The sequence below is a fragment of the Oncorhynchus nerka genome, unplaced genomic scaffold, assembly GCF_034236695.1.
Source record: "Oncorhynchus nerka isolate Pitt River unplaced genomic scaffold, Oner_Uvic_2.0 unplaced_scaffold_3___fragment_2___debris, whole genome shotgun sequence".
In the NCBI taxonomy this organism is placed as follows: Eukaryota; Metazoa; Chordata; class Actinopteri; order Salmoniformes; family Salmonidae; genus Oncorhynchus; species Oncorhynchus nerka.
Genome location: NW_027040481.1, coordinates 47,543 through 68,925, shown reverse-complemented (window position 1 = coordinate 68,925; position 21,383 = coordinate 47,543). Strand labels below are relative to the sequence as shown.

Here is a 21,383-nt window from a genome sequence, read left to right as displayed (position 1 = left end):
CTGCACAAGGTGATTTGGAGTTTAGAATGTCTGGTAGGCTCTTACATTCTTTCGGAGGTCCCAAATGGCATCCTGTAGTGTAGTACTTTTGACCTGTGCCCAGTGGGCTCAGATCAAAATAAGTGCACAAGTCAAAGTAAGTGCGCTATATCGGGAATGGCGTGCCATTTGTCTGTGTGTGTGTGTTAGGATATGTTTTGTGCCAATCAATTGATGAAAATGTATCCCTCAGAAAGCAAGATGGATCGTAGTGATGAGAGAATCAGAAGAGCTTTAAGGCGCCGCCCTTATGTGGTAAATACCTATTTATTTACTTTGTGTTCTGTCTTTGTTATCACATTTTAAATTGAGTGTTGTGTTGACAGTTGAATCCAGTGAGGGTGAACTCCCTGATTCTGCGATGTGGCCAACCGGTAAGGTGCACAGAAGACCAAGGCCTGTAAGTCAAATCCGACCTGAAAACAATTACACATAAACATTACTTATGCTCCATGTACAAACTGCAGTTATCACAATAAAAGCAACTGCAGATATCCCTCCCCATCTAAACTCATTTGAAATTGAATGCTCTCTTGACAGTCTACTTCAGCGCAGACCCCTCAGATCCACAAAAGGCCTGTAAGTCACATTCAAATCAACCACATAACAGTAGCTACTTAAATGATTTATTGATAGCTACATCATTTATTTCCAAGGCCAAAATGAGCAAAATATGTTTTACTGTTCACAGCCAATCATTGAGAACTGTGGGCAGGAACAGACATCTGGGGATGGACGGGACATGAATTCAGAGCCTCTCAGCCAGGTCAGACATCTCTGCTGTTCCCATAGAGATCAATCTGATTGAAATGGCAATTTTGGTTGGCTTGGTTGAATTGACAATCCTTCATTGGAAATGCTAAAGAATCCTACAGTATGGAAGGTCTTTAGTCCCATCCCTAATGTTATGGGAGTTGCATTTATTGCATTTCAATCCACTTGCATTTTCAATTACCCATGAATTACTCACTACTTGTACAAGTATGTTGGATTGCCTAAATATTCAACATTTTCTTGGCAGTCAATGCCAGTGAATTCCATGGCTGCCCTAAGTACATGCCTTTGTCTGTCTCCTCAGTCTGGAAGGGTGACTCGGCTGATGGAGAGAAATTATGATGGGGTGATCTCATCCTCCAACTCTGATGACATCTCTATCTACTCCTTCACTGACTGTGAATCTGAGGTAAGAGAGTTGTACACCATAGATGTGTTGAGTGATATGACTGTGAAGAGAATAGTCTCAGACTAATTGACTCTGATACACAGTCTGATGAGGATCATGAAAGGAGGACACCACCGCTGATAGTGAAGGATAAGGAGGATGGAAAGGTGACAAAGTTTGAAGTGAGGGAAATGGTAGAGGACGACAATCTGTCTCTCCACTCCTTGGATGATTCAGACTTTCTGGTATGTTCTGCACCATGTATTTGAGTAACTCTTTGACTGAATGTGGAAAATGGACTATGACCAACTAGCTCTCTGACACAGTGTGATAATGGCAATGATGCCTCTGCTGAGGACAGTCCAGGGTCTTCAAAGGAACCACAGAGAAAAGGGGCTTCACTGAAGGACCCTCGACTGGTATTCTCTTACATTTGTGTGTTAGTGGTGCGCAGGTCAGCTGTTTGTTCAACCAAGTCCACCCGCAATTGCAAATAACCCATCCGCAACCGCCCGACTATATGTGAAAAAGTGAAAACCTGACCCTAGTCCACAAATATAGAACACCATCAGAGAAGGCGGAACGATTTTTTTGTCAGGGGGTGCAGGATTTTGTTGTGGCTAATATGGATATGTTTCTGCTTATCATTTCCGACATTTTGGCAGGCTATTTGTTAGTCAACTTGTCTATAATTTGATAGAAGACTAAATAAACCCTTGCTCACCGGAATAATGTTATAAATGGTAGAATGAATGCTTCAATCTAGTTGACATCGGTAAAGTTCTCCGTCATCTTTGATTCTTTTGCGGAGCAAGAAGAAAATGCAAAAACTCAAGATAAAAAAGGGAAACTACCATCAACTTTTAGGAGGCTGATAAAGCAGTCCCTAACTGCACAATCACATTCTCTCAAGATGCTGAAAGAAATCATATTTCTCCACTCCTGTTCCCGAGTCAAAATATAGTCTACATTTGTTGTAGCCTATCATTTTACTGCAATAAATGCTTAATTCTGCAGGAGTTAATATTAAGACTGTGAGAGGTTAATTAAAGATCTACAGTCAGTGTCCAGATTTCAGTTTCCATTTAACTCATCTGAACAGTTTGTTCCCTTGATGTGCCATAGGCCTATTTGAATCCCCCTCTTGTGACTGTCGAATTTGTATAGTGCCTCACAATCGTCACACATAATAGAGACACTGCCATCATCCTCTTTGAATACTTCATCAAATATTTTCCAAACATTCCTTTTCTGGCCATCCCTTCTTTATTTTCAACTCTCCATTTCGTAGATTTCCTCTTATTGAATTAAACTCTGACATTGTCCTTTTTGCGTCAGCGGATCAACAGTAACTTTTTCTGCCCTTTCCCAAAAGTGTTTGGTGATTGGTGTCTAGTCTATTTGGCAAGCGCCAAATTAGGCCCTAAAGCTTAGGTTTACGTACAAATGCTAAATAGCCTATAGATATAAATGACACAAGAATGATACATTTATGGATTTTTTTCATGTATTGTTTTCTCTTTATTCAACCTGACCGCCTCCCACATAATATTTCATGACCCTAAACCCGCCGCCCTGTGGATATAACCGCGGGACTGCTGCTTATGAGTCAATGCATCACTAATGTGTGTTACATCTCAATGATTTGACCCTATGTCTGTACAGATTATTGTGGCCAAGCCCAACATCCTTCTCCCTGCCTCTGTGAGTGCCATGAAGAAGGCATCACGCCTGATGGAGTTGGTCCCTACTGTCCGGCCCTGCAGGGAACAGCTGGACAAGAAGACACAGTGGACCAACACCAACGAGGAGAGCCTGAGGAGGATTAAAAAAAAAAACTGGCCTCCATAGAGCTCGACCTGGAGGAAGGCCTGAACAAGGTCAACGACGGTCAGGACATCAACCAAGAGAGGCAGAAGAATGAGGGATGCTTCAGAGCCTGGATTGAGAAGTGGATGGGGAGGAGGAAGGAGGAAAGACTGAGGGATGAAGATGTGAATAGGGAAGACAAAGGGAGGATGGGCGAGGAAGTGAGGGCACTGATCCAAGTGATGAAGAGAAACTGCAGTGAAAGTGATCTTGAGGCAGTAAACCTGGACAGTTTGCTGAATGACTTGGAAAGGTTGAAAGTGGCCTTCAAGAAATGCACTGGAGAGATGGCCGAAATGGTAGAGAGCATGGCAGAAATGCAAACCAGAATAGCTGAGAGCAGGCTCCTCAAGCCTGAAAAAAAATAACTATGTCCAGAGCTTTGTAAATGAATCTTACTTATTGAGTGTAGTCATGTATCTAATGTATTTATAGATTAGTCATACAGTATATCTACAGATTTTGTATAACATAGCACTGTCCTAACAGTTTGTTTGTTGTTTCTGGTCTTACAGAGCCCAGGGAAAGTCTCTGGTCCTGTGTCTGGCCTCTCTCCTCTTGTGACCTCAGCACCCCGGACCCTGGCTGAAGCCCTACAAGCCCTGCCCTCTGCTGTGGCCCGTCCCTCCCAAAAGGATGTCCCAAAGCTTCCGACACCTCCAAGCCCTGTCTCTGTCATTGTTGCTTCGCCTGCTGTGGAGTACTTACCATACCACCACAGCCCTCGCCTGGCCCCAATCACCAACCTGAGTGAGAACGGCAGGAAGCTGCTCAGAAAATGTCAGGAGTGACGCCACAGGTGAGAGGAAACAGGAAGGGAATATTAGCCATATTTCCTTCTACAGTATATCAAACCTCTAGATACCATAGCTCAAGAGTAGAAAATAGTCATAAGCTTATATTACTTTATCTCCTTGTCCAAAATATTCAGGAAAGGAAGGTCAAAAGGAAAAGACCAAGGGAAAAAGCAAGTGAAGAAAGAGAAGGCCAGTAAGATGCAGCAGGTGGAAAATGTTGGAGAAAGTAAGGAGGACAAGAAAGAGGAAAAGAAGAGTCTGAGGAAGAGGTGAGGAAATAGAAGAGGGGAACATAACAAGGGCGTTTTAGAGATTTATAGAAATAGAATGAGGTAGCAGAGAAAGAGCAGCTATCTGATGTTTAATGGCAAACTACTATTTATTCTCCTGTTGTGTTTGATTGACAGGTTTCTCCTGTGGCTGCTGCCCAAACTGAGATGTTCGAAGAAATAATGGCCAACTACTACTACAACACACACACACACACACACATACTATTGATATTGATCTCATTGTTATATTTTGAGACATGCACCATTCTTAAAAAAATAAAAAAAACACCCAATAATTATATTGGTTGCCATACAGCCTACTAGGGTAGTGTATGATAATGGGTTGGATTTACATAGCGTGTAGTTATCAGGCTTGGAAATATAGCCAGGAGATGCTGGGTCAACACCCCTACTCATGTCATAAGTGCCATGAGATCAAATCAAATCAAATTGTATTTGTCACATACACATGGTTAGCAGATGTTAGTGCCGACAATGCAGTAATAACCAACAAGTAATCTAGCTAACAATTCCAAAACTACTACCTTATAGACACAAGTGTGAGGGGATAAAGAACATGTACATAAAGATATATGAATGAGTGATGGTACAGAGCGGCATAGGCAAGATACAGTAGATGGTATTGAGTGCAGTATATACATATGAGATGAGTATGTAAACAAAGTGGCATAGTTAAAGTGGTAACGATGCTTCGTGGGTGACTGTTGTCGATGTGTGCAGAGGGTCCCTGGTTCGCGCCCGGGTATGGGCGAGGGGACGGTCTAAAGTTATACTGTTACACACAGTCTCATCCGAAGGACAGCACCGCCGCAGTGCAGTGTCTGGCATTGGTCTTCTTTGGCCAAAGGGAAGTGAAGAGGGCCAGTATGAGAGAGCAAGAACTTTCTTAGCAGATAATGATAACATGACAACAGTAGCTGTAGATGATGTAATGAAAAGTTGGAGGGTGGTTGGTAATGGAGAACATCAGGTGGATCCACGTCTGGGTGTTGGGCAGGACCCCTAGCTCCTGGAGAACAGGAGCAGAGTTAAAGGGAACAGGGTAGGAGACAGAGACGTAAACACTCCGGTAGCTCTCCTTCTGTTTCTCCTGCGCCTTGTCCATGTTCTGTCTCACCTTGATTGATGACAGGAATACATGCAATTATATTTCATATTACAAATACATTTCTTACATATCTCTTGGAGGGACAGAAAATAAATTAACAGAGGACAATCATTTTTACCTGGTCAAAAACCTCCACGTCCTTCTCAGTCTGTGCCTGAAGGTAGTACTCAAAGGCGTTCTGATCTGGTTCGACAACTTCCACCACATCAGGTGGGGTTTCAGTGATCTGAAAGTACATTATGCAAAAATAGCAATAGACAAACACTAAGTCAATCCCAATTTTGAAAGACTACAGTATATGCAATAATTGTATATACAATTGCATTGTTTACCTCAGTCAACAGCTGCGGCTCCCGTCCATACTCAGCCTGGATGCTGCTGTTGTGTGCAAAGAGAATTACCTTCAGGTTGTTCTCCCACCCTTCCTGATACCAATCAAGGGACTTGCCCATGGCAGTCTTGAGGTTCTGGTTGGTCCATTTACTAAGGGTTTTGAAAAACTTTGTTTTAATCTAGGTTGTATAAATCAAGAGTACCAAGAGATTTGTCTATTGTATGGGTAAAAAAACACAAAGTACAAAACACACAAGCCAAAAGGAGGTCTTACAATCAACTGACAATCAAAGCTTTCTTGCATTGATTTGACCTTGAACATTCAGAGCCTGCTTGTGTATTCAAACCAAAAACATCTGTGAATAAAAAGGGGACCTTCAAGTACTGCCTCAAACCACTTGTCCAAGCATATTACATCTCAATGTATAACATGAGACAGAAAACACATTGAATGAAAACTATGGGCTCGATTAAATCTGTATCGCCGAAGTTCAGAGCTATAGCGGCTTATAACCACACTGACATCATTTAAAAAAACTTTATTAGTTATACCATAAGTTGTCGTTTTACAAGGATTGTGATTGCTGAAAATAGCGCACTTGAAATGTAAAGGTCATTTCCAATCTTTGAGAACATTGCCTTTGAATTTCAATCAAGCTATAGCAAGTTTTGGTGTTACTGAAGTCATCAATCTGTCAGTGAAGACACAGGTGCTCCTGGATGAACCGTCACAGATTCTGTTAGTGACTCCGGCATGTTTACTGTGAGTCCATGGCCAAAGCTGTGTTTGTGACTATGTCCATGACCGTGGCTGCAGCTGTGTCCATGCTTGTGACCATGTCCGTGGCTGACTTGGCCTCAAGCCCCCATGGTTGTGTCCGTAATAACCTGAGAGCTGAACAAGGCTCCCCTGTGTATAGTAGGAGTGGGCCCAGCCTTCAAATGTCTTTGGTGTGGTCTCGGTAGCCTGTAGGTTGGAGGTAGAGGACACTGGAGCGTAGGCTTGATCTGGGCAGGAGCCTGGTGTTGGAATGATTCTGCAATCAATGAGAACGTAGACAGATTTCAGAGAGCTTCTCTATACCAGTGATTCTCTATCTAATCATGGGGGACCACTAGGTGCCTATTGTAAAGTATTCAATTACAGGTGAGGATCATCTATTATAACTGCACCTCATTATACTGTAGTGTGTAACCGATGTGAAACGGCTAGCTTAGTTAGCGGTGCGCGCTAAATAGCGTTTCAATCGGTGACGTCACTTGCTCTGAGACCTTGAAGTAGTAGTTCCCCTTGCTCTGCAAGAGCCGCGGCTTTTGTGGAGCGATGGGTAACGATGCTTCGTGGGTGACTGTTGTTGATGTGTGCAGAGGGTCCCTGGTTCGCGCCCGGGTATGGGCGAGGAACGGTCTAAAGTTATACTGTTACAAGTACATCATGTGCTCTGGCTTGCACACAGTAAATGTTATTTAATAACCTCTTGTCTTGTCTGATAAATGATGGTTATGGTGCTTTCTCAGTACTCACGGTGGGTGGACCATCTTCCTTCTCCGTCTCTATTGATGCAGGGACATACAGGACACCAATGTTCCTCAGCAGCCTGAAAGGCATCTTCTTATCCAGCACTGGTGCCCTGGCATCGGACATGTTCAGAAGTCAGAGCAAGCCCTTTCCGTCTGACTCATATACAAGACCTATAACCTAATAACACTTAACTACACTACTAAGCACATACTGCAGAGGAGCGTATCACATTTATTTTGAACCGCAATGAGGTTGGAATAAGGATACAGATCTCCCCTGCGATGAGTGCACTGTGGCCATACACATACAGGAGAAGGATACTGGCATGAACCCCTCCACCAAACAGTAGCAGACCCAGTATGCTGTACAACACCCCTGTGCTGATAGAGAGCAGCAGAAACCAAACAGTGCTCACACTCTTCTCAATGCCACCAGAGAGGCCCCAGAACCACAATACTGAGGAGTCCCAATAATGAGGAGTAGCTGGGTCACTGTCTTGTGGTGGAAGACAGTGACCCAGCCCTCACTGCTGCTCGATCATCCTATTTTTCCAACTAAATTGAGGAAAATAAGAACAATCCGAAATTTATTTTTGATACTGTCGCAAAGCTAACTAAAAAGCAGCATTCCTCAAGTGAGGATGGCTTTCACTTCAGCAGTAATACATTCATGAACTTTGAGGAAAAGATCATGATCATTAGAAAGCCAATTACGGACTCCTCTTTAAATCTGCGTATTCCTCCAAAGCTCAGTTGTCCTGAGTCTGCACAACTCTGCCAGGACCTAGGATCAAGAGAGACGCTCAAGTGTTTTAGTACTTCAGTCGTTCCAAGACTGAAGACATCCTCTGATAAACCGAAATATGTAACGTTAGTGACAGTAAACAAATTATACTATAATGACAGAAACAATCCCAGCCTGAACTCAGGAGTAAAACTCTTGAACCTCTGAACCATACCTTTTAAAACTATTCGGGACATCATTTTGATGCCCAGTACATATTTTCAAACTAGTACTTGGATTATCAATCAACTTTTTCTTCATTATTACGGAACGCCGGGGGGGTAGATAACTAGCTAGCAAGATATTCCCACTAGATAACACAGCCACAAAGTACAAATTGGCTATATCGTAAAAATGTATGAAAACCAAAATACGCGTTTTGGTCTTAATTTAAGGTTGGGCCATTAGATCAGCAGTGTGGTTCGGTTTAAAATCCGTTTATAAGAAGATGAATTGTAGAAATATGCGGGCAAGCTTGCTAGCCCCAAAATGTGTACAACTTCAAAGTTGCTCAACTGTTGCACAGGGGATCAACTACTGCATTTGAAGACACTGCCACCTGCTGACATGTGCCTCAAATGTGATTATCAAAGAGTCCTCAACAGCCATTTGAGTTAGATAGCTACATAGATTTGATTTGACAGTTATAAATTACATCCAGGGGGAAAATAACACCAGTCCGGTCCCTTACACGCCTTTCTTGTGACGTATTATGCGCGGCCATAAAACGGTGACCCATTGTGACGTAACCAAGCATCAATTCGCTACATGAACTGTGTTCAGCTTTGATATCAACAGTACAATCTCTTTCTTCAATCAGCTTGTTTCAGCTAATCTTTTGCCGCATAGTCTGCCCTAGCTGACGCTGTGTAGAGAATACTACGATTGGAAACTGTTGGTTAGACCCGTTCGCACTGCACAAGGTGATTTGGAGTTTAGAATGTCTGGTAGGCTCTTACATTCTTTCGGAGGTCCCAAATGGCATCCTGTAGTGTAGTACTTTTGACCTGTGCCCAGTGGGCTCAGATCAAAATAAGTGCACAAGTCAAAGTAAGTGCGCTATATCGGGAATGGCGTGCCATTTGTCTGTGTGTGTGTGTTAGGATATGTTTTGTGCCAATCAATTGATGAAAATGTATCCCTCAGAAAGCAAGATGGATCGTAGTGATGAGAGAATCAGAAGAGCTTTAAGGCGCCGCCCTTATGTGGTAAATACCTATTTATTTACTTTGTGTTCTGTCTTTGTTATCACATTTTAAATTGAGTGTTGTGTTGACAGTTGAATCCAGTGAGGTGAACTCCCCTGATTCTGCGATGTGGCCAACCGGTAAGGTGCACAGAAGACCAAGGCCTGTAAGTCAAATCCGACCTGAAAACAATTACACATAAACATTACTTATGCTCCATGTACAAACTGCAGTTATCACAATAAAAGCAACTGCAGATATCCCTCCCCATCTAAACTCATTTGAAATTGAATGCTCTCTTGACAGTCTACTTCAGCGCAGACCCCTCAGATCCACAAAAGGCCTGTAAGTCACATTCAAATCAACCACATAACAGTAGCTACTTAAATGATTTATTGATAGCTACATCATTTATTTCCAAGGCCAAAATGAGCAAAATATGTTTTACTGTTCACAGCCAATCATTGAGAACTGTGGGCAGGAACAGACATCTGGGGATGGACGGGACATGAATTCAGAGCCTCTCAGCCAGGTCAGACATCTCTGCTGTTCCCATAGAGATCAATGAAATGGCAATTTTGGTTGGCTTGGTTGAATTGACAATCCTTCATTGGAAATGCTAAAGAATCCTACAGTATGGAAGGTCTTTAGTCCCATCCCTAATGTTATGGGAGTTGCATTTATTGCATTTCAATCCACTTGCATTTTCAATTACCCATGAATTACTCACTACTTGTACAAGTATGTTGGATTGCCTAAATATTCAACATTTTCTTGGCAGTCAATGCCAGTGAATTCCATGGCTGCCCTAAGTACATGCCTTTGTCTGTCTCCTCAGTCTGGAAGGGTGACTCGGCTGATGGAGAGAAATTATGATGGGGTGATCTCATCCTCCAACTCTGATGACATCTCTATCTACTCCTTCACTGACTGTGAATCTGAGGTAAGAGAGTTGTACACCATAGATGTGTTGAGTGATATGACTGTGAAGAGAATAGTCTCAGACTAATTGACTCTGATACACAGTCTGATGAGGATCATGAAAGGAGGACACCACCGCTGATAGTGAAGGATAAGGAGGATGGAAAGGTGACAAAGTTTGAAGTGAGGGAAATGGTAGAGGACGACAATCTGTCTCTCCACTCCTTGGATGATTCAGACTTTCTGGTATGTTCTGCACCATGTATTTGAGTAACTCTTTGACTGAATGTGGAAAATGGACTATGACCAACTAGCTCTCTGACATAGTGTGATAATGGCAATGATGCCTCTGCTGAGGACAGTCCAGGGTCTTCAAAGGAACCACAGAGAAAAGGGGCTTCACTGAAGGACCCTCGACTGGTATTCTCTTACATTTGTGTGTTAGTGGTGCGCAGGTCAGCTGTTTGTTCAACCAAGTCCACCCGCAATTGCAAATAACCCATCCGCAACCGCCCGACTATATGTGAAAAAGTGAAAACCTGACCCTAGTCCACAAATATAGAACACCATCAGAGAAGGCGGAACGATTTTTTTGTCAGGGGGTGCAGGATTTTGTTGTGGCTAATATGGATATGTTTCTGCTTATCATTTCCGACATTTTGGCAGGCTATTTGTTAGTCAACTTGTCTATAATTTGATAGAAGACTAAATAAACCCTTGCTCACCGGAATAATGTTATAAATGGTAGAATGAATGCTTCAATCTAGTTGACATCGGTAAAGTTCTCCGTCATCTTTGATTCTTTTGCGGAGCAAGAAGAAAATGCAAAAACTCAAGATAAAAAGGGAAACTACCATCAACTTTTAGGAGGCTGATAAAGCAGTCCCTAACTGCACAATCACATTCTCTCAAGATGCTGAAAGAAATCATATTTCTCCACTCCTGTTCCCGAGTCAAAATATAGTCTACATTTGTTGTAGCCTATCATTTTACTGCAATAAATGCTTAATTCTGCAGGAGTTAATATTAAGACTGTGAGAGGTTAATTAAAGATCTACAGTCAGTGTCCAGATTTCAGTTTCCATTTAACTCATCTGAACAGTTTGTTCCCTTGATGTGCCATAGGCCTATTTGAATCCCCTCTTGTGACTGTCGAATTTGTATAGTGCCTCACAATCGTCACACATAATAGAGACACTGCCATCATCCTCTTTGAATACTTCATCAAATATTTTCCAAACATTCCTTTTCTGGCCATCCCTTCTTTATTTTCAACTCTCCATTTCGTAGATTTCCTCTTATTGAATTAAACTCTGACATTGTCCTTTTTGCGTCAGCGGATCAACAGTAACTTTTTCTGCCCTTTCCCAAAAGTGTTTGGTGATTGGTGTCTAGTCTATTTGGCAAGCGCCAAATTAGGCCCTAAAGCTTAGGTTTACGTACAAATGCTAAATAGCCTATAGATATAAATGACACAAGAATGATACATTTATGGATTTTTTTCATGTATTGTTTTCTCTTTATTCAACCTGACCGCCTCCCACATAATATTTCATGACCCTAAACCCGCCGCCCTGTGGATATAACCGCGGGACTGCTGCTTATGAGTCAATGCATCACTAATGTGTGTTACATCTCAATGATTTGACCCTATGTCTGTACAGATTATTGTGGCCAAGCCCAACATCCTTCTCCCTGCCTCTGTGAGTGCCATGAAGAAGGCATCACGCCTGATGGAGTTGGTCCCTACTGTCCGGCCCTGCAGGGAACAGCTGGACAAGAAGACACAGTGGACCAACACCAACGAGGAGAGCCTGAGGAGGATTAAAAAAAAAAAAACTGGCCTCCATAGAGCTCGACCTGGAGGAAGGCCTGAACAAGGTCAACGACGGTCAGGACATCAACCAAGAGAGGCAGAAGAATGAGGGATGCTTCAGAGCCTGGATTGAGAAGTGGATGGGGAGGAGGAAGGAGGAAAGACTGAGGGATGAAGATGTGAATAGGGAAGACAAAGGGAGGATGGGCGAGGAAGTGAGGGCACTGATCCAAGTGATGAAGAGAAACTGCAGTGAAAGTGATCTTGAGGCAGTAAACCTGGACAGTTTGCTGAATGACTTGGAAAGGTTGAAAGTGGCCTTCAAGAAATGCACTGGAGAGATGGCCGAAATGGTAGAGAGCATGGCAGAAATGCAAACCAGAATAGCTGAGAGCAGGCTCCTCAAGCCTGAAAAAAATAACTATGTCCAGAGCTTTGTAAATGAATCTTACTTATTGAGTGTAGTCATGTATCTAATGTATTTATAGATTAGTCATACAGTATATCTACAGATTTTGTATAACATAGCACTGTCCTAACAGTTTGTTTGTTGTTTCTGGTCTTACAGAGCCCAGGGAAAGTCTCTGGTCCTGTGTCTGGCCTCTCTCCTCTTGTGACCTCAGCACCCCGGACCCTGGCTGAAGCCCTACAAGCCCTGCCCTCTGCTGTGGCCCGTCCCTCCCAAAAGGATGTCCCAAAGCTTCCGACACCTCCAAGCCCTGTCTCTGTCATTGTTGCTTCGCCTGCTGTGGAGTACTTACCATACCACCACAGCCCTCGCCTGGCCCCAATCACCAACCTGAGTGAGAACGGCAGGAAGCTGCTCCAGAAAATGTCAGGAGTGACGCCACAGGTGAGAGGAAACAGGAAGGGAATATTAGCCATATTTCCTTCTACAGTATATCAAACCTCTAGATACCATAGCTCAAGAGTAGAAAATAGTCATAAGCTTATATTACTTTATCTCCTTGTCCAAAATATTCAGGAAAGGAAGGTCAAAAGGAAAAGACCAAGGGAAAAAAGCAAGTGAAGAAAGAGAAGGCCAGTAAGATGCAGCAGGTGGAAAATGTTGGAGAAAGTAAGGAGGACAAGAAAGAGGAAAAGAAGAGTCTGAGGAAGAGGTGAGGAAATAGAAGAGGGGAACATAACAAGGGCGTTTTAGAGATTTATAGAAATAGAATGAGGTAGCAGAGAAAGAGCAGCTATCTGATGTTTAATGGCAAACTACTATTTATTCTCCTGTTGTGTTTGATTGACAGGTTTCTCCTGTGGCTGCTGCCCAAACTGAGATGTTCGAAGAAATAATGGCCAACTACTACTACAACACACACACACACACACACATACTATTGATATTGATCTCATTGTTATATTTTGAGACATGCACCATTCTTAAAAAAATAAAAAAAGACCCAATAATTATATTGGTTGCCATACAGCCTACTAGGGTAGTGTATGATAATGGGTTGGATTTACATAGCGTGTAGTTATCAGGCTTGGAAATATAGCCAGGAGATGCTGGGTCAACACCCCTACTCATGTCATAAGTGCCATGAGATCAAATCAAATCAAATTGTATTTGTCACATACACATGGTTAGCAGATGTTAGTGCCGACAATGCAGTAATAACCAACAAGTAATCTAGCTAACAATTCCAAAACTACTACCTTATAGACACAAGTGTGAGGGGATAAAGAACATGTACATAAAGATATATGAATGAGTGATGGTACAGAGCGGCATAGGCAAGATACAGTAGATGGTATTGAGTGCAGTATATACATATGAGATGAGTATGTAAACAAAGTGGCATAGTTAAAGTGGTAACGATGCTTCGTGGGTGACTGTTGTCGATGTGTGCAGAGGGTCCCTGGTTCGCGCCCGGGTATGGGCGAGGGACGGTCTAAAGTTATACTGTTACACACAGTCTCATCCGAAGGACAGCACCGGCCGCAGTGCAGTGTCTGGCATTGGTCTTCTTTGGCCAAAGGGAAGTGAAGAGGGCCAGTATGAGAGAGCAAGAACTTTCTTAGCAGATAATGATAACATGACAACAGTAGCTGTAGATGATGTAATGAAAAGTTGGAGGGTGGTTGGTAATGGAGAACATCAGGTGGATCCACGTCTGGGTGTTGGGCAGGACCCCTAGCTCCTGGAGAACAGGAGCAGAGTTAAAGGGAACAGGGTAGGAGACAGAGACGTAAACACTCCGGTAGCTCTCCTTCTGTTTCTCCTGCGCCTTGTCCATGTTCTGTCTCACCTTGATTGATGACAGGAATACATGCAATTATATTTCATATTACAAATACATTTCTTACATATCTCTTGGAGGGACAGAAAATAAATTAACAGAGGACAATCATTTTTACCTGGTCAAAAACCTCCACGTCCTTCTCAGTCTGTGCCTGAAGGTAGTACTCAAAGGCGTTCTGATCTGGTTCGACAACTTCCACCACATCAGGTGGGGTTTCAGTGATCTGAAAGTACATTATGCAAAAATAGCAATAGACAAACACTAAGTCAATCCCAATTTTGAAAGACTACAGTATATGCAATAATTGTATATACAATTGCATTGTTTACCTCAGTCAACAGCTGCGGCTCCCGTCCATACTCAGCCTGGATGCTGCTGTTGTGTGCAAAGAGAATTACCTTCAGGTTGTTCTCCCACCCTTCCTGATACCAATCAAGGGACTTGCCCATGGCAGTCTTGAGGTTCTGGTTGGTCCATTTACTAAGGGTTTTGAAAAACTTTGTTTTAATCTAGGTTGTATAAATCAAGAGTACCAAGAGATTTGTCTATTGTATGGGTAAAAAAACACAAAGTACAAAACACACAAGCCAAAAGGAGGTCTTACAATCAACTGACAATCAAAGCTTTCTTGCATTGATTTGACCTTGAACATTCAGAGCCTGCTTGTGTATTCAAACCAAAAACATCTGTGAATAAAAAGGGGACCTTCAAGTACTGCCTCAAACCACTTGTCCAAGCATATTACATCTCAATGTATAACATGAGACAGAAAACACATTGAATGAAAACTATGGGCTCGATTAAATCTGTATCGCCGAAGTTCAGAGCTATAGCGGCTTATAACCACACTGACATCATTTAAAAAAAACTTTATTAGTTATACCATAAGTTGTCGTTTTTACAAGGATTGTGATTGCTGAAAATAGCGCACTTGAAATGTAAAGGTCATTTCCAATCTTTGAGAACATTGCCTTTGAATTTCAATCAAGCTATAGCAAGTTTTGGTGTTACTGAAGTCATCAATCTGTCAGTGAAGACACAGGTGCTCCTGGATGAACCGTCACAGATTCTGTTAGTGACTCCGGCATGTTTACTGTGAGTCCATGGCCAAAGCTGTGTTTGTGACTATGTCCATGACCGTGGCTGCAGCTGTGTCCATGCTTGTGACCATGTCCGTGACTTGGCCTCAAGCCCCCCATGGTTGTGTCCGTAATAACCTGAGAGCTGAACAAGGCTCCCCTGTGTATAGTAGGAGTGGGCCCAGCCTTCAAATGTCTTTGGTGTGGTCTCGGTAGCCTGTAGGTTGGAGGTAGAGGACACTGGAGCGTAGGCTTGATCTGGGCAGGAGCCTGGTGTTGGAATGATTCTGCAATCAATGAGAACGTAGACAGATTTCAGAGAGCTTCTCTATACCAGTGATTCTCTATCTAATCATGGGGGACCACTAGGTGCCTATTGTAAAGTATTCAATTACAGGTGAGGATCATCTATTATAACTGCACCTCATTATACTGTAGTGTGTAACCGATGTGAAACGGCTAGCTTAGTTAGCGGTGCGCGCTAAATAGCGTTTCAATCGGTGACGTCACTTGCTCTGAGACCTTGAAGTAGTAGTTCCCCTTGCTCTGCAAGAGCCGCGGCTTTGTGGAGCGATGGGTAACGATGCTTCGTGGGTGACTGTTGTTGATGTGTGCAGAGGGTCCCTGGTTCGCGCCCGGGTATGGGCGAGGGAACGGTCTAAAGTTATACTGTTACAAGTACATCATGTGCTCTGGCTTGCACACAGTAAATGTTATTTAATAACCTCTTGTCTTGTCTGATAAATGATGGTTATGGTGCTTTCTCAGTACTCACGGTGGGTGGACCATCTTCCTTCTCCGTCTCTATTGATGCAGGGACATACAGGACACCAATGTTCCTCAGCAGCCTGAAAGGCATCTTCTTATCCAGCACTGGTGCCCTGGCATCGGACATGTTCAGAAGTCAGAGCAAGCCCTTTCCGTCTGACTCATATACAAGACCTATAACCTAATAACACTTAACTACACTACTAAGCACATACTGCAGAGGAGCGTATCACATTTATTTTGAACCGCAATGAGGTTGGAATAAGGATACAGATCTCCCCTGCGATGAGTGCACTGTGGCCATACACATACAGGAGAAGGATACTGGCATGAACCCCTCCACCAAACAGTAGCAGACCCAGTATGCTGTACAACACCCCTGTGCTGATAGAGAGCAGCAGAAACCAAACAGTGCTCACACTCTTCTCAATACCACCAGAGAGGCCCCAGAACCCCAATACTGAGGAGTCCCAATACTGAGGAGTAGCTGGGTCACTGTCTTGTGGTGGAAGACAGTGACCCAGCCCTCACTGCTGCTCGATCATCCTATTTTTCCAACTAAATTGAGGAAAATAAGAACAATCCGAAATGTATTTTTGATACTGTCGCAAGGCTAACTAAAAAGCAGCATTCCTCAAGTGAGGATGGCTTTCACTTCAGCAGTAATAAATTCATGAACTTCTTTGAGGAAAAGATCATGATCATTAGAAAGCCAATTACGGACTCCTCTTTAAATCTGCGTATTCCTCCAAAGCTCAGTTGTCCTGAGTCTGCACAACTCTGCCAGGACCTAGGATCAAGAGAGACGCTCAAGTGTTTTAGTACTTCAGTCGTTCCAAGACTGAAGACATCCTCTGATAAACCGAAATATGTAACGTTAGTGACAGTAAACAAATTATACTATAATGACAGAAACAATCCCAGCCTGAACTCAGGAGTAAAACTCTTGAACCTCTGAACCATACCTTTTAAAACTATTCGGGACATCATTTTGATGCCCAGTACATATTTTTCAAACTAGTACTTGGATTATCAATCAACTTTTTCTTCAATATTACGGAACGCCAGAGGGTAGATAACTAGCTAGCAAGATATTCCCATTAGATAACACAGCCACAAAGTGCAAATGGGCTATATCGTAAAAATGTATGAAAACCAAAATACGCGTTTTGGTCTTAATTTAACGTTGGGCCATTAGATCAGCAGTGTGGTTCGGTTTAAAATCCGTTTATAATAAGATGAATTGTAGAAATATGCGGGCAAGCTTGCTAGCCCCAAAATGTACAACTTCAAAGTTGCTCAACTGTTGCACAGGGGATCAACTACTGCATTTGAAGACACTGCCACCTGCTGACATGTGCCTCAAATGTGATTATCAAAGAGTCCTCAACAGCCATTTGAGTTAGATAGCTACATAGATTTGATTTGACAGTTATAAATTACATCCAGGGGGAAAATAACACCAGTCCGGTCCCTTACACGCCTTTCTTGTGACGTATTATGCGCGGCCATAAAACGGTGACCCATTGTGACGTAACCAAGCATCAATTCGCTACATGAACTGTGTTCAGCTTTGATATCAACAGTACAATCTCTTTCTTCAATCAGCTTGTTTCAGCTAATCTTTTGCCGCATAGTCTGCCCTAGCTGACGCTGTGTAGAGAATACTACGATTGGAAACTGTTGGTTAGACCCGTTCGCACTGCACAAGGTGATTTGGAGTTTAGAATGTCTGGTAGGCTCTTACATTCTTTCGGAGGTCCCAAATGGCATCCTGTAGTGTAGTACTTTTGACCTGTGCCCAGTGGGCTCAGATCAAAATAAGTGCACAAGTCAAAGTAAGTGCGCTATATCGGGAATGGCGTGCCATTTGTCTGTGTGTGTGTGTTAGGATATGTTTTGTGCCAATCAATTGATGAAAATGTATCCCTCAGAAAGCAAGATGGATCGTAGTGATGAGAGAATCAGAAGAGCTTTAAGGCGCCGCCCTTATGTGGTAAATACCTATTTATTTACTTTGTGTTCTGTCTTTGTTATCACATTTTAAATTGAGTGTTGTGTTGACAGTTGAATCCAGTGAGGGTGAACTCCCTGATTCTGCGATGTGGCCAACCGGTAAGGTGCACAGAAGACCAAGGCCTGTAAGTCAAATCCGACCTGAAAACAATTACACATAAACATTACTTATGCTCCATGTACAAACTGCAGTTATCACAATAAAAGCAACTGCAGATATCCCTCCCCATCTAAACTCATTTGAAATTGAATGCTCTCTTGACAGTCTACTTCAGCGCAGACCCCTCAGATCCACAAAAGGCCTGTAAGTCACATTCAAATCAACCACATAACAGTAGCTACTTAAATGATTTATTGATAGCTACATCATTTATTTCCAAGGCCAAAATGAGCAAAATATGTTTTACTGTTCACAGCCAATCATTGAGAACTGTGGGCAGGAACAGACATCTGGGGATGGACGGGACATGAATTCAGAGCCTCTCAGCCAGGTCAGACATCTCTGCTGTTCCCATAGAGATCAATGAAATGGCAATTTTGGTTGGCTTGGTTGAATTGACAATCCTTCATTGGAAATGCTAAAGAATCCTACAGTATGGAAGGTCTTTAGTCCCATCCCTAATGTTATGGGAGTTGCATTTATTGCATTTCAATCCACTTGCATTTTCAATTACCCATGAATTACTCACTACTTGTACAAGTATGTTGGATTGCCTAAATATTCAACATTTTCTTGGCAGTCAATGCCAGTGAATTCCATGGCTGCCCTAAGTACATGCCTTTGTCTGTCTCCTCAGTCTGGAAGGGTGACTCGGCTGATGGAGAGAAATTATGATGGGGTGATCTCATCCTCCAACTCTGATGACATCTCTATCTACTCCTTCACTGACTGTGAATCTGAGGTAAGAGAGTTGTACACCATAGATGTGTTGAGTGATATGACTGTGAAGAGAATAGTCTCAGACTAATTGACTCTGATACACAGTCTGATGAGGATCATGAAAGGAGGACACCACCGCTGATAGTGAAGGATAAGGAGGATGGAAAGGTGACAAAGTTTGAAGTGAGGGAAATGGTAGAGGACGACAATCTGTCTCTCCACTCCTTGGATGATTCAGACTTTCTGGTATGTTCTGCACCATGTATTTGAGTAACTCTTTGACTGAATGTGGAAAATGGACTATGACCAACTAGCTCTCTGACATAGTGTGATAATGGCAATGATGCCTCTGCTGAGGACAGTCCAGGGTCTTCAAAGGAACCACAGAGAAAAGGGGCTTCACTGAAGGACCCTCGACTGGTATTCTCTTACATTTGTGTGTTAGTGGTGCGCAGGTCAGCTGTTTGTTCAACCAAGTCCACCCGCAATTGCAAATAACCCATCCGCAACCGCCCGACTATATGTGAAAAAGTGAAAACCTGACCCTAGTCCACAAATATAGAACACCATCAGAGAAGGCGGAACGATTTTTTTGTCAGGGGGTGCAGGATTTTGTTGTGGCTAATATGGATATGTTTCTGCTTATCATTTCCGACATTTTGGCAGGCTATTTGTTAGTCAACTTGTCTATAATTTGATAGAAGACTAAATAAACCCTTGCTCACCGGAATAATGTTATAAATGGTAGAATGAATGCTTCAATCTAGTTGACATCGGTAAAGTTCTCCGTCATCTTTGATTCTTTTGCGGAGCAAGAAGAAAATGCAAAAACTCAAGATAAAAAAAGGGAAACTACCATCAACTTTTAGGAGGCTGATAAAGCAGTCCCTAACTGCACAATCACATTCTCTCAAGATGCTGAAAGAAATCATATTTCTCCACTCCTGTTCCCGAGTCAAAATATAGTCTACATTTGTTGTAGCCTATCATTTTACTGCAATAAATGCTTAATTCTGCAGGAGTTAATATTAAGACTGTGAGAGGTTAATTAAAGATCTACAGTCAGTGTCCAGATTTCAGTTTCCATTTAACTCATCTGAACAGTTTGTTCCCTTGATGTGCCATAGGCCTATTTGAATCCCCCTCTTGTGACTGTCGAATTTGTATAGTGCCTCACAATCGTCACACATAATAGAGACACTGCCATCATCCTCTTTGAATACTTCATCAAATATTTTCCAAACATTCCTTTTCTGGCCATCCCTTCTTTATTTTCAACTCTCCATTTCGTAGATTTCCTCTTATTGAATTAAACTCTGACATTGTCCTTTTTGCGTCAGCGGATCAACAGTAACTTTTTCTGCCCTTTCCCAAAAGTGTTTGGTGATTGGTGTCTAGTCTATTTGGCAAGCGCCAAATTAGGCCCTAAAGCTTAGGTTTACGTACAAATGCTAAATAGCCTATAGATATAAATGACACAAGAATGATACATTTATGGATTTTTTTCATGTATTGTTTTCTCTTTATTCAACCTGACCGCCTCCCACATAATATTTCATGACCCTAAACCCGCCGCCCTGTGGATATAACCGCGGGACTGCTGCTTATGAGTCAATGCATCACTAATGTGTGTTACATCTCAATGATTTGACCCTATGTCTGTACAGATTATTGTGGCCAAGCCCAACATCCTTCTCCCTGCCTCTGTGAGTGCCATGAAGAAGGCATCACGCCTGATGGAGTTGGTCCCTACTGTCCGGCCCTGCAGGGAACAGCTGGACAAGAAGACACAGTGGACCAACACCAACGAGGAGAGCCTGAGGAGGATTAAAAAAAAACTGGCCTCCATAGAGCTCGACCTGGAGGAAGGCCTGAACAAGGTCAACGACGGTCAGGACATCAACCAAGAGAGGCAGAAGAATGAGGGATGCTTCAGAGCCTGGATTGAGAAGTGGATGGGGAGGAGGAAGGAGGAAAGACTGAGGGATGAAGATGTGAATAGGGAAGACAAAGGGAGGATGGGCGAGGAAGTGAGGGCACTGATCCAAGTGATGAAGAGAAACTGCAGTGAAAGTGATCTTGAGGCAGTAAACCTGGACAGTTTGCTGAATGACTTGGAAAGGTTGAAAGTGGCCTTCAAGAAATGCACTGGAGAGATGGCCGAAATGGTAGAGAGCATGGCAGAAATGCAAACCAGAATAGCTGAGAGCAGGCTCCTCAAGCCTGAAAAAAATAACTATGTCCAGAGCTTTGTAAATGAATCTTACTTATTGAGTGTAGTCATGTATCTAATGTATTTATAGATTAGTCATACAGTATATCTACAGATTTTGTATAACATAGCACTGTCCTAACAGTTTGTTTGTTGTTTCTGGTCTTACAGAGCCCAGGAAAGTCTCTGGTCCTGTGTCTGGCCTCTCTCCTCTTGTGACCTCAGCACCCCGGACCCTGGCTGAAGCCCTACAAGCCCTGCCCTCTGCTGTGGCCCGTCCCTCCCAAAAGGATGTCCCAAAGCTTCCGACACCTCCAAGCCCTGTCTCTGTCATTGTTGCTTC

At 42.8% G+C, this 21,383-nt stretch overlaps 1 protein-coding gene, 1 long non-coding RNA gene and 2 pseudogenes across 2 annotated transcripts; 2 read left to right on the top strand and 2 right to left on the bottom strand.

Moving 5' to 3' along the window:
- Positions 1-6,179: 6,179 nt before the first annotated feature.
- On the bottom strand, positions 6,180-8,891 carry LOC135571239 (uncharacterized; annotated as a pseudogene).
- A 499-nt stretch (positions 8,892-9,390) lies between these two features.
- Positions 9,391-13,669, top strand: LOC135571247 (uncharacterized). Its single transcript, XR_010463693.1, has 5 exons — positions 9,391-9,438; positions 9,551-9,625; positions 9,932-10,036; positions 12,399-12,683; positions 13,090-13,669. It is a non-coding gene; the product is annotated as an uncharacterized LOC135571247 (long non-coding RNA).
- A 1,116-nt stretch (positions 13,670-14,785) lies between these two features.
- Positions 14,786-16,922, bottom strand: LOC135571243 (uncharacterized; annotated as a pseudogene).
- Positions 16,923-18,210: 1,288 nt separating this feature from the next.
- On the top strand, positions 18,211-21,183 carry LOC135571248 (uncharacterized). The gene is made up of 4 exons (XM_065017025.1): positions 18,211-18,252; positions 18,365-18,439; positions 18,746-18,850; positions 20,496-21,183. The coding sequence occupies exons 2-4, from the start codon at positions 18,416-18,418 to the stop codon at positions 21,129-21,131; spliced, it is 765 nt and encodes a 254-aa protein (XP_064873097.1). The 5' UTR covers positions 18,211-18,252; positions 18,365-18,415; the 3' UTR covers positions 21,132-21,183.
- The last annotated feature ends 200 nt before the right edge of the window (positions 21,184-21,383 follow it).

What these genes read in the sequence shown, in the direction of transcription:
- LOC135571248 (XM_065017025.1), top strand. Translation starts at nt 18,416, where the DNA reads ATGAATTCAGAGCCTCTCAGCCAG. An exon ending in ATTCAGAGCCTCTCAGCCAG is followed by an intron (nt 18,440 to 18,745) that starts GTCAGACATCTC and finishes CTGTCTCCTCAG; the next exon opens with TCTGGAAGGGTGACTCGGCT. An exon ending in TCACTGACTGTGAATCTGAG is followed by an intron (nt 18,851 to 20,495) that starts GTAAGAGAGTTG and finishes ATGTCTGTACAG; the next exon opens with ATTATTGTGGCCAAGCCCAA.